The 15431-nt window shown below is 45.0% G+C and overlaps 3 protein-coding genes across 5 annotated transcripts in view; 1 reads left to right on the plus strand and 2 right to left on the minus strand.

Annotated features, from left to right (window-relative positions):
• KIAA0753 (KIAA0753 ortholog) overlaps nucleotides 1-5507 on the minus strand; it is a 57246-nt gene extending 51739 nt beyond the window's left edge. For 2 of the 3 annotated variants that reach the window (XM_004685116.2, XM_012726652.1), the window contains exons 1-2: nucleotides 849-924; nucleotides 16-174 (exon numbers count right to left, since the gene is read on the minus strand). In XM_004685116.2, coding sequence (XP_004685173.1) covers nucleotides 16-108 — 93 coding nt within the window. In that variant the 5' untranslated portion in view covers nucleotides 109-174; nucleotides 849-924. Of the gene's footprint in view, nucleotides 1-15; nucleotides 175-848; nucleotides 925-5487 lie in introns of those variants that run through there. The other variant, XM_012726653.1, reaches the window with a different exon arrangement.
• Nucleotides 5508-5868: 361 nt separating this feature from the next.
• TXNDC17 (thioredoxin domain containing 17) lies at nucleotides 5869-7984 on the plus strand. The gene is made up of 4 exons (XM_004684746.2): nucleotides 5869-6071; nucleotides 6610-6694; nucleotides 7083-7158; nucleotides 7741-7984. Exons 1-4 carry the CDS (start codon nucleotides 5927-5929, stop codon nucleotides 7807-7809), a joined length of 375 nt encoding a protein of 124 aa, XP_004684803.1. The 5' UTR covers nucleotides 5869-5926; the 3' UTR covers nucleotides 7810-7984.
• A 368-nt stretch (nucleotides 7985-8352) lies between these two features.
• Nucleotides 8353-15040, minus strand: MED31 (mediator complex subunit 31). Its single transcript, XM_004684747.2, has 4 exons — nucleotides 14943-15040; nucleotides 14031-14108; nucleotides 13673-13769; nucleotides 8353-9352 (listed from the first exon to the last, which is right to left on the minus strand). The coding sequence occupies exons 1-4, from the start codon at nucleotides 14968-14970 to the stop codon at nucleotides 9160-9162; spliced, it is 396 nt and encodes a 131-aa protein (XP_004684804.1). The 5' UTR covers nucleotides 14971-15040; the 3' UTR covers nucleotides 8353-9159.
• Between the last annotated feature and the right edge of the window lie 391 nt (nucleotides 15041-15431).

Below are 15431 nucleotides of genomic sequence, written 5' to 3' on the forward strand. Positions count from 1 at the left end.
AAAAAAAAAAACTACCTGAGTCTGAAGTCTCCGGGGGTCATTCATCCCACCTGGTTGGTGACTAGATGCCAGATGAACACAGGTTGAAGCTGGTCGGCTGGGTCCCATCGTGAGTAACAGTGTAGAATAGCAGTGTAAGCCTGGTCATAGGCCAACAGTTTCTAAAACTATTGCCTAAAATCAAAGAAAGCTACTTTGAGATTCTGCAGTCATCAAACCAAAGAAAGAGTAAGTAAAACAATTGTCATGCCAGTGCAACAATATTCTTTCTATCGGTTGTCTATAGCAATCTCATACTAAAGATTAAAAGCTGAAGGGAGCTGATAGGATAGTGTCTTCCATTTACAAAAGAAACCAGATTTGAAATTTGACTTTCCAAGAGAAGAGGCAGCCACACTATTTTAATGACAATCTCTTTGCCAAATTTCTAATCTCAAGGGTCTCCAGTTAAGACATGATTCAGAAAACAGACATCTGCTATGGCAGATACTTCCCAGGAGGGCAGTTTGACTAAATCCTAACCATTGTCAAAACACAGTATGCTTTACTCTTCTGAGTAGCTTAAAAGGTTGCAACTCTGAATGATTCAAAGTAAACCTGCAGGGTCAGAACACTTAGATTTCTCAGGACCTGCCACTAACCAGCCCTCTCCAACCCTCAATTTCCCTCTTTCCAGTTCCCCTTAAATCTCACACAGTGAGATAAAACACATGAAAGCATTTTGTAAGCTGTCGTGGGCTACTTATATCATTGCCACACCCTTTTCTGACTGCCTCTTTATAGGTACTCTATTAGTCCTGAACTCTGCAAAGAATGTGTTTACTACATACTTCTCTCATGTTATTTACCTATTTCCCAGGTATATGTCTCATCTTCCTCGCTAGGCAAGGTTCCTTGAGGATAAGGGCCTTGTCTTGCTCTTCTCTGGTATTTCCCATAATACAGTGCTTTGAGCATAGCAGACAATTTAACTCAACATTTGTTGAATTAAAGCTGATTTTCCATAAAACTGATTTTTAAATGTACTGGGGTTTTGTTCTCTCAGAACCCTACAGTAAATCAATTGGGAAATTTAGGTTTTAAAAAACTCTAAGTTTTAGTATAAACCCAAGGTTTGTAGAACTGGATTTGCTTAAAAACAGAAACATCTGCAGGAATATAAAGTCAGCTGTCCAAGACTCCTTTCTAAGGCTGTAAAAATATGATCAAAAATGTAGCTGGGAGGAGGCTCGTGAGCGAGGCAAATCCCAATTGGCTCGACACCCCACTGTTCAGGGACCAGAGCCCAGAAGGAAGCCTGCAGAATTGGGGCGAGGGCACCTGCAACTTTTATGTGGTCAGCACTTTTCCTGTTTGATGCTAATAATCCAGTCTCCACTGGGGAAAAAAAATGGTGATCTTCACAGCTCCAGGATTCCTCAAGTGATGCTACACACACATAAACATACATCCACACACATAAAGTCCACCCCCAAAATGTCCCCCTGTACACATCTCTGAGGCACAACTCTCCTTGCAACTTGTCCTTCTCTGCTGCTCCAGAAAACCTCCCAATTTGTTAACCAATATAGCCTGGAACATCTCTCATCCTGAGAGACACCCCTTTATCTTCTATGCTTTTAACCACAACCCAGGATAAACCATCCCCCCCCAAACCTGTTCCCTCCCAAAGTGCCCCCAGAATCCCCCCAACTTGTTCCCTATACCTACTACTGGAATGGTCCCCTAAATCTGTCCTCCCCTGTATAATTATCTCTCAGGTTGTTCTCCCCCACTCTGACTCCACACACCCCTCTAACTGGTCTTCTCCCACTCTGCAGTGAGTTAGCTCTGAAACCACTGAAGCCTGGTTCCTCCCTCACAACGGGGGGCACTTCCACAACTTCTGGCATCCCTAGCATCATTCTGGTCCCTGCTGCTGCTGGTACATTCTCACAGCCTATTTCTTCCCTCACAGGTCTTGGGGAGCTCCATAACCTGGCTCCTCGCCCACAGGTGGAAGAAGCCCCTGCTGCCTGGCTCCTTCTGTCCAAGCCCAGGACATTTCTACTTCCCATCCCCTCTGAAACCCCAGGACCCTCTGTGGATTGTCTCCTTGCCTCTGTGAGGCCTGACACAGGCGTGCTCGTGTCTTCTCTTGCAGACCCAGTTACCCACACTGCAGCAGGCACACGGCCGGCCGCAGGACCTCCGGCCGCTGCAAGCACTCCCAAAGACAGAGGGATCCTCGCAGCTTCGGGGACTGGTCCACTAGGTCTCCTTCTCCATGGAACTGAGACCCTGTCAGAGCCAGTTTCCCCCTCTACAGATCCAGAGGCCCTGGCAGCAACAGGCACCTCTGTGGCTCTTCTCCTTCCCCACACACCCGAGAGGTCCCCAGAGCTATTCACCACCATCAGCCCAGGGACCTGGGCTGCGGGCACCCCCACCATCATGGAAACGCCAGCAGCCTGAGCCACCTCAGCAGTCTGTCTTCTGCCTGAGAAGCTCGAGAGACCCCCAGAGGGTGTCTCCTCCCCTAAAGGCCCAGGTTCCCTGGGGGCTGTGCACAGTTCCCCAGCCATGGATATTCCTGCAGTCTGTCTCCTTCCCGACAAGTCTGAGATGTCCCCAGGGCCTGTCCTTTCCCTCAGGGGCCCAGGCATCCTGGCAGCTGTGAGTGCCCCCATCCTTGTGGGACCTACGGCATCTGCAGGTCCTCTCACTGCTTCTCTGGCTCCACACAAGCCTAAGACACCTCCAGAGCCAGTCTCCTCCTGTACAGGCCTAGATGCCCTGGCAGCCACGGGCACCCCACCACTGGTAGATCCTCCTGTAGTCACAGGTACTCCTACATTCTGTCTCCTTCCCAGCACACCTGAGAAACCCCCAGAGGCATTATCTACCTCCCGAGGACCAGACACCCTAGGAGCCTCAGGCGTTTCAGCAGCCAAAGGAACCCAGGTACTCTGTCTCCTTCCTGAAGATCTCGGCAGACCTCCAAAGTCAGCATCCTCCCCCATAAGTCCAGGTACCTCAGAAGCCATGGAAATTCTGGCAGTCATTGGAACCCCAATAGCCTGTCTCCTTCCCCATGATCCCGGGAAAGCCACAGAACCATCATCCTCGCCCACAGACCACAGCTCCTCAGGAGCTGTGGTTATTCTGACAGAACCAGCCCTTTCCCACAGGTTCAAGATACCTCTCGAGGCGCTTTCCCTATCCACAGGGCCGGACACCCACACAGCGGCAGGCACCCTGGTAGGTACACTGCCAGCCCTGGGCACACCCACAGCTGCGGGTGCCCCTGCCAGGGCACACCTGGGCTTGGGCACATCTGTTGCCGCAGGCCTGCCCCCTGTCTCAGACAGCCTCACAGCCTGTCTCCTCCCGCACAGACAGGAAGCATCTCCACAGCCAGTCTCCTGGTCCGCAGGTCCAGGCACCCCTAAAGCTGGAGGCACCAGAGCCATCTGCTCCGCCACAGCCTGTCTCCTGTCCCACAGGCTCAGCTCATTCCCATGGCACACCTCATCCCCAACTACCCCTGGCACCGCCTCAGCCACAGGCACCGCCGGGGCTCGCTGCCGATCCCACAGGCCGAGGATGCCACCACGCTCTGTCTGTTCGCCCAGGCCTCCAGATTCTACCACAGCCTGAGACACCTCCACAGGCTGTTCTGTTCCCCACAGATTGGGGACATCTCCAGGGCCTGCTTCCTTGCCCAAAGCCTGAGGTACTTCCACAGCCTGTTCTATACCCCACAGGCCTGGGGCACCCCCAAGACCTGCCTCCTGTTCCTCAGGACCAGACACCTCTGTAGCCTGTGCAGTTTCCTCCCAAGACGCCAGTTCATCTCCAGAGCCTGTTTCTACCCACACAGCCTGTCCCCTCTCCCTGAATCCTGGGTCACCTCCAAATCTCGATTCCTCAGTTGCACAAGGTACCTCTACAGGCTGTCCTGCTGCCCACAGGCTGGGGTTACCTCCAGAGTCCGTCTCCTCCGCAGCCTGTCTCTGCCACATACTTGGCACACCCACAGAGGTAGTTTCCTCCTCCACAGCTCTGGGTACCCCTGTGGTATCAGGCAACTTCACACCCTGTCTACTTCCCCATAGGCCAGCGGTATCCCCAGAACAGGCTGTTCCACGCGCCAGAGTCCCTGGCACCTGCACATACTGCCCTCTCTCCCTCAGATCTGGAGCATCTGCATAGTCTTCCTCCACAGCTCTAGGTACCTCTGCAGCTTCAGGGAACTCCTCAGTGTCAGGCACCCTCGAAGTTCCCCAAGGGCCTGAGGCAACTCCATAGCCGATTTCCTCCACTGTCCCAGGCATCCTTGGAGCTTGTACTCTCCCTGACTGATGTGGGACAATTCCAGCACTTATCTCCACAGTCTCAGGCACACCAGAAGGAGACGCCCTCACAGCAGATCTTTGCCCACACAAGGCTGAGACCCTCTCACAAACCGCCCTGAGCCTCATAGCTGAAGTCACTCCTGTGGCTTGGGGAACTGCGGTACACTGGCCTTTCACCCATGGTCCTGTGACTCCCCCACGACTAGTCTCTACCCATGATGCCCGTCCAGGAACACCCCTTTCAAGTGGCCCATCTCCTTCAGGCAAAGGATAGAGTTCCACTTTGGTTCCTTCCTCACAGCCTGAAGCTGCCCTCATGGCCTGCACCTTCAACCACAGTTCCAGAATGCTTTCATGCCCCATAGATCCCGGACGACCTTTTTTCTCACAACTCCGGGGACTCTTGTAAATTGTCTCTTCCTCCTCCTTCCCAGTACCCGTCACCCACACGGACCCAGCAGGCCCCACTATCTGGGGTTCCCCCACAGTCCCATTCACCCACACAGTCCCAAGGTTCCTTCCTGCCTCGACGGAACCTTCAGTGCCAAGTGACTCCAACACCTCATTCACCCGGGCGTCGTCGCCTATCTCTGCCGCTAGTCTTCTCCCCCATGGTCGCCGACAGTCCTGCAGCCTTTCTGCACGCACACAGCGCGCCCCCCAAACGGACGACCTAGCCCGACGCCTAGTTCCACCGCCTTGGGATGTCCCTGCATCCCATCTCTTCCCCCATGGCCGCCGAACTCCCCGCCCTGACCTGCTAGGTCCCACACAGCGACCAGGCATGTCTGAGGCTGGCTCGCCCCCTCGCCGCCAGGCCCCACGGCCAGTTCCTCCGCTCATAGCTCCAGGAAAATTCCCGGCTTCCCTAACTCAGTCCCAGGGCCTGTCTTTCTCAGCCCGAGACTCCCAAGGCGGCTCCACACAAACACTCACACTCTGGACTCCAGCCCCGACCTCGGCCGCCCGGCCCCCAGCCCCGAAGGCCGCCCCCCACCCCAGTCCCGGGCCCTTAAAGGCTAGGTTGAAAAAACGATGATTATGGGCGACGGAGCGACAGGCTGTGCCCCAGCTCAGGGTCTCCGCTTCCCGAGATCCAAGATTCCTAACGCAGCTTCCCAGAATCCCCCTAGCCCCGGCCCGAGCCCACCTGGCCTGGGGCGAGGCGCGGCTACCGGGAAGCGGGCAAGGGGGGGGGGGGCAACTAGGCCTCGCTTCCGGTCGCTAGCTCAGTCGCCATAGCAACTGGCGCAGAGCGGCTTGGGAGTCGTTAAGGTTCCAGAGCTATTTAAGGGACTGACAGCGGCAAGTTTTGCAGCCTCTGAACATGGGGGCAGGGCCTAGGCCACACTAAGGCAGAAGTCTAGGTTTCGGAGTAGAGTCAGCATCATAAGAGTAGAGAAGTAGGCAGAAAGTCGACGTCGAGGAAGTCTGGCCATCAGAGGCTCCCGTAGCAGCCCAGGGCTACGGCGGCCCCTCTAGGTCCCGCCCAGCCAACCCGGGAGTGGCTCCGCCCCGCCCCACCTGGGGCTCCGCCCCCAGCAATCTGGTTTTAGCACACCTCCCGCGCACTGCCGCGCTTTCTCCCCATGGCCCGGTACGAAGAGATAAACGTGTCCGGCTTCGAGGCGTTTAACCAGGCTGTGAAACAGCACAAAGACAAGGCCATTTTTGCCTACTTCACCGGGTCTAAGGATGCCGCCGGACGCAGCTGGTGCCCCGACTGTGTTCTGGGTGAGGCCGGGATTCGGAGGCTGCTGCCCAGCGGAAGTGGCAGAAGGGCCTATCGCAGACGGACAGCGTGAGCTTAGGCAGCAGAGGAGACCCTCCGAGCGGTCTGTCATCTTTCCCCAGCCCTTTCTGCCTTTCCTTCTCTTATGCCGTCTTTCTCCGCCCTACCATTCCACTTTCTACTATTCTCCTGCTCCTGGAAGCTAGTCCTTTCAAAACTTTTCACTTCTCCATATAAACAGCGTCTTGCTGACGAAAGTTGCTCCGTAAGCAGGCAAATATGTATGCTTTTAGTTGTTTTCTGGGCGATTTGGCATAGGGATAGATCGGGACTCGAACTTGATCCTCACTGTTAAAGTGCCCTCCAATCAACGACTTATGTTAACCTCCTTAGTTAACTGCAGGTTAAAGTTTGAGTACTTCTGTGATTGGGGTGGAAGAGGGACACTGTTTATCATTACCCACGTGATAAAACAGTTGATATCTGTTTGCAGGTTGCTATGGGATCATTTTATATCAACCTTTTTTTTTTTTTTTTAAGCGGAACCAGTGGTACGTGAGGGGCTGAAACACATTAAGGAAGAAGGATGTGTGTTCATCTACTGCCAAGTAGGAGAAAAACCTTAGTAAGTGTACATGTATATGGTTTCCCAGACATGCACCAGAACTGTTGTTGACTTTGGTTCTAGGGGATTCAAGTTCTGTGTTCTTGGTACTGCTGTTTGAGTCAAACAATTAGAAGCTATTAAGTATGAAATTCTAATGTTCAACTACTTGTATTCTGTAAGTTTGGTAGTTCAATGAATTTGGCCTGGTATTCATAACTATCTTTACATTTTACATTTACATTTTGTATTTTAGTCACACTTTAAATGAAATTTTTGCACAGGGTGATAGCTCAGGTCCTCAAACTTTTTACAACAAAAACAATTAAGCCAAAATGTAGGAATATGTCAGATATTAAGCAAATTGCAAGAAAGAAATTTTTACGGCCACCTTTTCTTTTTAAAATAGCTGGAAAGATCCAAATAATGAGTTCAGAAAAAACCTGAAAATAACTGCAGTGCCTACCCTACTTAAATATGGAACAGTGAGTATCATCCTTTAATTTCCTTGTGGCTACAATTCACCCTGTCTTTTGACTTCTGCTACATTAAAATTTGAAAAGATCTTGAGATTTCATCCCAAACACTGCTATTCAGAATTCATTAAAAACATCCACCTCTGTGGTCAGTCCCAATAAGCTATTAGTTATGAAAATACCTAAAATATATATTTTTTTATATTTTTAAACTACTCTAAATTCTACAAGCACTGGTGAGAAAGACTGGCATCAATGGTTATTTTCTATTTAATCCATAATTCTGGCTGAAAAGAAAGGGCATTTCTCTAGTCCTAAGCCTGGGATTCTATGTTAAAGAATTATGGGGATGCACTGGGCTTGCTGTCTCCTGTTTTAATCTACAGAGCCAAATATTTTAATGATTCATCTTAAGGCAGATATTTAACTGTTTCATAAAACTTGTTAAAACTAGTTGACATTATCTGAAAACCATAATTTCTGTTCCAAGATTTGTGTCATTCATCTGGCTCCTATAGTAACTGTTTTTTGTAATTATGGGTTAAATTTTTTTTTTCTTATGGATTAAAATTTTACTTTTTTCTGTTACAGCCCCACAAACTGGTAGAATCTGAGTGTCTTCAGGCCAACCTTGTGGAGATGTTGTTCTCTGACGATTAAGATTTAATGATGGCAATTATGTCTTGATCTCCTGATTTACTCTAGTATAAAAGAAACTGCATATATGATTGGAATTCATGTTAACAAATAAATATGTTAAAAAAAAAACCCTGCCACATGCTTAAATAATAGAGTGCTATTAAAATGCTCATGAACCCTCACTTTGCTTGTAACATGAGTATTTTTTATATGTAAAATATGTCTTCCAGGAGCAGCAATAATGGCACAGAGTACTGTGCCACTGGTAGTAACAGAAATATCTGCAAATCCCTAGTAGTGCAGTAGTTACCTTCCAAATTGCTAAAGGAGTTAGGCTTTTTTATCTTAAATTTCATAAATTTACAAAGAACTGATTCTCCCAAAGTATCTTCTTTGGCTTTAGAACTTAACCTACCCACTTAAGGAAAGCACAGCAAATCTAACCCACACTGCTTACTGCAGTTTTTATAGTTATGTGAATATGCTTGACTACCTGGAATGAGGCGAGCTGCAGAGGTCAGAGGCTAGATAAATCTAGCAGTAGGAAAAACTCCAACCCATGAGTCAGTCACACTGATTACCATTTAATAGCCAAACTGTAAGGTTACTTAATACTTAACCTGTATAAACTTCAGTTTCCTCCTTTATGAACAGGATTGTTACAATAAAAATTAAAGTGCAATGAAGCACCTAACAATGGAATTGGTACAGTAAATAAATGTTAGCTTTCCTGAATGAGCACATGTAGTTGAGATTCCTCAACTTTGTCCTAGCCTAGGGTCAGAAATCCAATTAGTAGTTAACCATGATCTTCTCCCTGCATTACCAGGTCAGTGACATACCAGTGATTCATCCAACAAGTGGTATTATAGGTATGTCTTCCTCTCCTGCAGAACTTCTTTGCAGTTCTTGCTTGCTCTCTAAAGAGATCCCTGACTCCATCCTCTCAATCTACAAATGAGAGATGGAGAAGCTGATCTTAGGGATACCAAGGTTCTAAGAGAAAGATTTGCTGAGGCCCCATGTACATCAAGAACAGTGCCTGGCTTAGAGTGGGGGATATATAGTGGACTTCCCCTTACCCGTGCCGCAATGACACCTTAAATTGGTCTAAGGCACCTAACACTCCTATGCTTAACCAGCCGATTATGTTAAATACTAATGAAAGTTAACAAATCCAAAGGAAAATCAAAAGTAGAACAATTCTAATTTAACAGAAATAATCTATTAACAATAAAGGTCCATTGAATTAAATAGCACACTAGAGGTTCTAGGTGCTACCACAATAATGATTGGTAGATTTTTTGTTTTATCTTCACTGTACAAAAGCAATATATACATGTCTTAAGAGCCTGATCTGGATCCAGCTTTTCATTTTCCTGATGTGTTATTTTGCTGTTGCTGCTCTGCCAGGGCTTGCTGAAGGCGCATCCGCTTCCGGGAATAGTGCTGCCAGTGTAGAATTTGCTGCTCATCAATAAATTTCGCACACTGAGCATTCACCAGCTCCTTGCGGAAGTGTTCATATTGGAGCAGTTCTAACATGTGTAAACACTGAGGGTACCTGGGTTTAAGTTTAATGATTGACATAATTTAGGTCATAAAAAAGTCAAGCTCTAATCCAGTTACTTATAAATGATCTTGTAGCCTACAAATTCTATCACATTAACTTAGTACACTTCAGCAGTACTTACGCAGAGAATCTTAGTTATCAAAAAGTCACTACTAAGCAAAATTTTCAAAAATGAGAAAACTTAAGTTCAGAAAGATCAAATAACTTGCCCAAGACCACACAGTAACTGGTAAAGCCCATGTTTAGGGGCAAATCATGATATTCTAGTCTAATGGTTCCACGGTGAGGAATATGAAATCCTTTTATTTTAGGAATTGTGTGTTTTAATTGATAACTGTAGGTTATTGCTATGATTTTTATTTCAAAGTGAAATTCAGAAAGAAATATGCACAATTATTATACTCTAGCTTTTCACATATACAGCAATTCTGCACATAAATATAAAGGAGCCAAATTTCTGGCTATCAGAAAAGGAGTCACAGGTAAGAAAAGAGGAAGGCTATTGAGCCCGGTGTTACTGAGCTGGAACTGAAAACATCATTATGGACTCACGGTTTTTTATATATATAAACATGGATTCAGAAATAGACATAAACACATCCACACACACTTCCTAGCTGTGCCGAGGGGCCTGGAAGCAACGACATTAATAGCAAGGAACACATTCAACAACCTAAACATGGATTTTAAGTCACATTTTCCAGGGTTCCTTCGGCTAAGGAGTCAGGTTTCCTGATTCCAAAGCTAAGACCAGGAAATTACAAGATGGCTTGCAACAGTAGTTTTCTCTAATGCTAGAAAAAAAAGTGCTCAACAAATTATAAGGACATGTCAAAAGTGCCCTAGAACTAATTTGGAAGGGCCCCCAATGACCACACATGGATCATTAGAGCAAAAGTATATATATAATTATAATCCACAAGATTAAGAGTCCATGAGTCCATACTGATCTAATTTTTTAATGACTAAGTAGATCCTTCCTTACAACTAAATTCCAACTAATAAATATAGAAAGAATGATAGAACTAAAAAATTCACTTCAGTAAGAACTTCCAATATTTTCAACAGAAGCTAAAATGAGTGGGTAAAACTATGACGTGAAACAAATCATCATATAGTCTCAAACTATTTCTTTGTAAGATACGCATTAAATAAAAAAGGAATAGTAAACCATTAAATGAAATGGTAAGTCAATATGTAGAAACCTGGCAGTCACGCCTAAACATCAACAGTATTGGGACAGACTGACTTCCTGTGACTCCTGTTATGATAAACCAAGGAGACATCACCTCTGTGTCACAGACATGTAGGGGGGGAAAACAAACAAGGAACTCAAGATTAAAGGAGACTAAAGAAAACATGACAACAAAATGCAGCCATGAACCCAGACTAGATACTGTGCCAGTCAAAGGGCACTGGTGAGACAGCTGGCGAAATGAGGTCTGCTGATTAGATAATACAGTAATGTTGTGGTTTTGATAATACTGTAGTTATAAAAGATGCTAACATTTAAAATACCTTGTGAATAATATACAGGAATTTTCTTTATTTTTTCCAGCTACCCTGTAAGTGAAATTATTTCAAATAGAAAACATACAACTTAAATGAGACTATTAACAAAGGCAAGATCTTATACACAGAACCAAAATGGCATTAAGTGGTATACAAATGACTAAAGTTTGGGAACAGTACATGTAGGCAACCTCAAATTTTAATGTGCACGTTATCACCTCTTAAAATGCAGATTCTGGTTTAGTAGGTCTGGAGTGGGGCCTGAGCTCTGTATTTCTAACAAGCTTCCAAGTGATATCAATGTGTCCAATACCACACTGCCCTTTAAAGATACTAAGAGATTTGTTTTCTACACTCCAAAGACACAGTTGCTTATTTTAATAGTTGTTGGGAACTAAACCTGGGATGCCTACTCACACCTACCCTGACCTTGACTTTCACAGACAATGGTAATTAAGGACTGACTTTGAATGCCAGCTCTGTCACCCACCAGCCAGTGGCCTTGAACAAGATACTTAACCCCTCTAAGGTTTAGTTTTTCCACCTATAAAATAATGTGACAACCAAGAGTATAATCTCAAGTAACATTTAGTTAACAACTGGAATTTAGACATAACAGTGATATTTATCGAACTTGTAGAAGACACTACTCAGAATACACTAAATAAAAGATACACTAGAAAAGAATAAGGAGTTAAAAATATCCTAAGAGCTACAATTATAGCATTAGACAAGATGAAACAGAAGTACAAAAGGGAAGTCTGCATCTAGATTTTTAAACAGTAAACAAGAAATAAAGAACTCAATCATAGCACTGATAAAAATAACTGAAAGTTTTTAGTTGACATAAAGCTCCCAGAAGGTCAACAATGTGAATCCTAGCCCCTCAAAATAGGTAATATATGTAAACTTAGGTTGAACTAACAGAGCTGTAGTGTCTATGATAAAGAAAGGAATGCGGTCTGGTCCACCATACCCAACTACATCTGAAAGCCTATGTTTAGTTCTTGGTGAACAGCATGTGGCTCAAATGCAAAATATCCAAAGGAAGGCATGGCTGAATGCAGTTGAGAAAAACAGGTAAGAGACACTGTAGTTGCAAGTACTGGCTATTAGTGAAGCAGGTCAAATCGTAGATACTACCTAGAAACAACAGCTAGTCCTCAGCTCTACCCAGCTCTGACTTGGAGAATGACTGATGTGGAATAACTGTATCTTCCAGGTTTCAAATTATAGCTGGAAATCTGGATTATGTGAAACTTTACAATCATTAAATGTCGGCAACTATTTAAAAAAAAAAAATGAAAACCTTGTGCAGATTGCATGAAATGGCATTAATTTACAACCTCTAATGAAGTTCAGTATTTCAAATGCTCTTGCCTCAAAAGCAACTGGTTCTGCATTAATTCAGGGACAAAACTTTGAGTTCAAGTTAAAGTCACCCACTTGTGCAGGTATATAACACAGAAATATATCATGATAGAAGGAAAAACTTTACATATAGCTAACACTGGAACTGGCTGTCCCTGAACATAAAGCATTATGCTCTCTAGAAATGTCCTCTAGCCAGGGTGTAGATGACCATCTTAGCAAAAGTTGTGGATAAGCCTGAATTTGACGGCGCCTAAGATTTAGTATCCAACACTAAGTCTGAGGGTCTCTATATATGTGTGTTTCAATCTAATAATAAAACATTTTCTCTAGATTATACTATGAGTAAGTGGTTGTTTATAAAGGGCCAGTAAAGGTGCAAAGGGTCACGTAAAGAGCAGGAGGTTGGAGACTTCATGAGTCAGTGACTTGGGTGAAGTACAAGTTTTAACATTTTCTCTCAAACGTGTATTGTTTAGAGAAAAAAATTGAAGAAGTTTCACTATTGTTTGACTACCTAGATAAGACAAGGCAGAAATATAAGTTCAAAGTTTATTTTTTTACTATTAAAAGGAATCATCTTGTGATTATAGCATGCTTCTTGCAATCTAGTAAACCTTAAAGCATCTTTTGTGCAACTTGAATGATATACACTAAGAATGCAATAGATAGATTCTTGAAAACTGCTACTTTATGTGAAGCAATGTTTAAGAAAGCAGGCCCTTCAAAAATACTTCATCAGTGGGGACTATTTTTTTTTCTTACAATCATTATGACAATACTATTCAAGGATTTGTATTTGTGTGTGTGTGTGTTTAAACTGAGCAAATGTTCAACATACAGGAGACTCTAAAAGAAAAAGATAGCAACTAAAAAGACTTCAGTAAAGTTACCTACACCAGAAAACCTTCTTTACAATTACCCATTACTTTTCTGTCTAAGGATCTGTTGTTACATATAGAGACTGTGGGTTCCATGGGGACAGAAACTCAGTAAGATGGTTTAGACAAGATAAATAAGGTCAGACAAGATAAAGCCAGAATATAAAGGGCTTTAACCTCAAGAAAAAAGAATGGTATTTATTGTGAGTGTTAATGGGAAGCCACTGAAAGGCTCAAAGGGAGAAATGATATAATGTGGTTTACATTTTTAGAGCTCATGTTGGTGTCTGTGTAAAAACTGTTTGACTTTGGGGTGGGGAGATGGCAAAAGAAAAGAAAGAGTAGAACCTGAGCTAACCAGTGAGTAAATTACTGCAGTAATCTGAATCAAAGATGGAGATGTCTGATATTTAGGTGGTGGCAACAAAACACAATGAAGATTCATAATATATTTTTTCCAACATAAAAACTAAAAAGTCCGTTAAGTATCAGTTTAGAGTATATAATAAAGAATATACAAATTTAAGACTATAAAAATTAAACTTACTTTAGATACTTGGCATATTCTGGTTCTTTCCAGTAAAGCAAGTACTTAAGATAATTAACAAAAGCTTTGTCTTTGAAGTAACCTCTCTGGGCAAGAACTGAAAGGCATAAAAAAAAAACATACATCTGTAGAGCAAACCAATCCCTGGACTACGGACATGTGAACCCCTAAGTTACTTACATAACATACCCACCACCAACATACACTAAATTCAAAACACAAATCTCTACTATCCTATATAAATTAGCAGTAATTCTATTCAATTGTGTATGTATAAAAGCAGAAACTATTATGAATTGCAACTGCTACCAGAAATCATTAGAAATTACTAAATTCAATGAGGTGCTCACCAACTTACAATTAAGGTAATTTGGGTTGGCTAAACACTGCACAAATTCCAACTCCAACTGAAACCGAAGTCGATTTCCAGCATCATCTAGGAGAGAAGATAGTAAAATCATCCAAAATAAACATCACCGTGTAATTTGTAGAAAGAAAACAAAAGTAAAGTCCAACTTAATGTTGAGCTACATTTCTGCATACAGAGTACAGGACAGTTTTCCTAAATTGAGAGTGAGCAGAGATAGGCTTTTCTGAAAAGTATAAGGAGAGCCTGATTAAAAAGAGTAAGTTAGAAGTTTCTCTAAAGTTAAGAGAATCATCCACCTCAACAAAAAAAAAAGCTGGAATAGGCACGGGACAGGATATTTACTACCAGAGAGCCACTTTATAGGGATTTTATAACTGTAACATCTGTGTCTTCCTCTACGGTATTCATTCCCTGCAACAACTGTTGAGTGATTAAGTTAATACTAAGTAGATGATAAGACACTCAAAAAAGGTTTCGAATGCAAACTAAAGAGTCGAGAACACACGACCAAGTGTGCAAGATCAAAGACAGAGCGCACGTGAAAACCGTGGCGGCAGAACGATACCCAAGTAGGTCGTAGATACTTCAAACTTACTCAAGCTCATCTGAGACGCAGAAAGCCTATGGAGGAGACCGTTCCAAGTTCTCTCAGTCTCACCCCATGCTGGGATGCCGGTGGAGCCGGTGTGTGAACAGACAGTGAAGGAAAAGGGTCTGAGAACAAACCAAACTCTAAAAAGGCCAAACTACCTTCGCCTTTCCAGACGCTACAAGAGCCCTCGCCCCTGGAGGTCCGAACTGGAAGCCTGCGGGATGGGGCCGGGAAGGAGTCCCCGGAGAAGCAGGAGGAAGTGTCTGGTTCGAGGACACTTCTATTTGCTAAGACTCCGGACTACTCACCTGTCTCCATAGCGACAGCCGCGGCCATCACAAGCAACGACGTTGAGTCTCCAGCAGCCGGGAGAGAGCAGCCTCCCGGAGGAGCGCGGAAAGTTCCGGAAGCCACAGCTCCCTCTTCCTGTCGCGGGGCAGTATGGGAAGCAGGGGCGGGCACAGCCTCGCGCGGAGGCGGGAGGCCACGCCCATCCGAGGCCCGCCCCGCCCAGCATAGCCCCCGCCCAGCCCGGGCTCCGCCCTCACCGGCTCCGAAAAGGGTAGGGAGATGTGCGGGGGCCCGCGGAGCAGTGACGGGCAGAGCGTAGTATTTGAAGGGTTGTTGCAGTCCCCACCCGACCTCTACGTCACCGTGCCGTGGCACTCGTCTATCCTTGTGCCTGCGGTGACGCAACATGCTGCTCTGATGTCATTCTTTAGCTTGTGACGTCAGCCTTAGGCGAGAGACTTTCGGGACATCTGGGTGGGGGCCTCCTGAGGCCCCAGGCACATCAT

This window comes from Condylura cristata, unplaced genomic scaffold (genome assembly GCF_000260355.1).
Source record: "Condylura cristata isolate star-nosed mole 26May11 unplaced genomic scaffold, ConCri1.0 scaffold00017, whole genome shotgun sequence".
NCBI classification, from domain to species: Eukaryota; Metazoa; Chordata; class Mammalia; order Eulipotyphla; family Talpidae; genus Condylura; species Condylura cristata.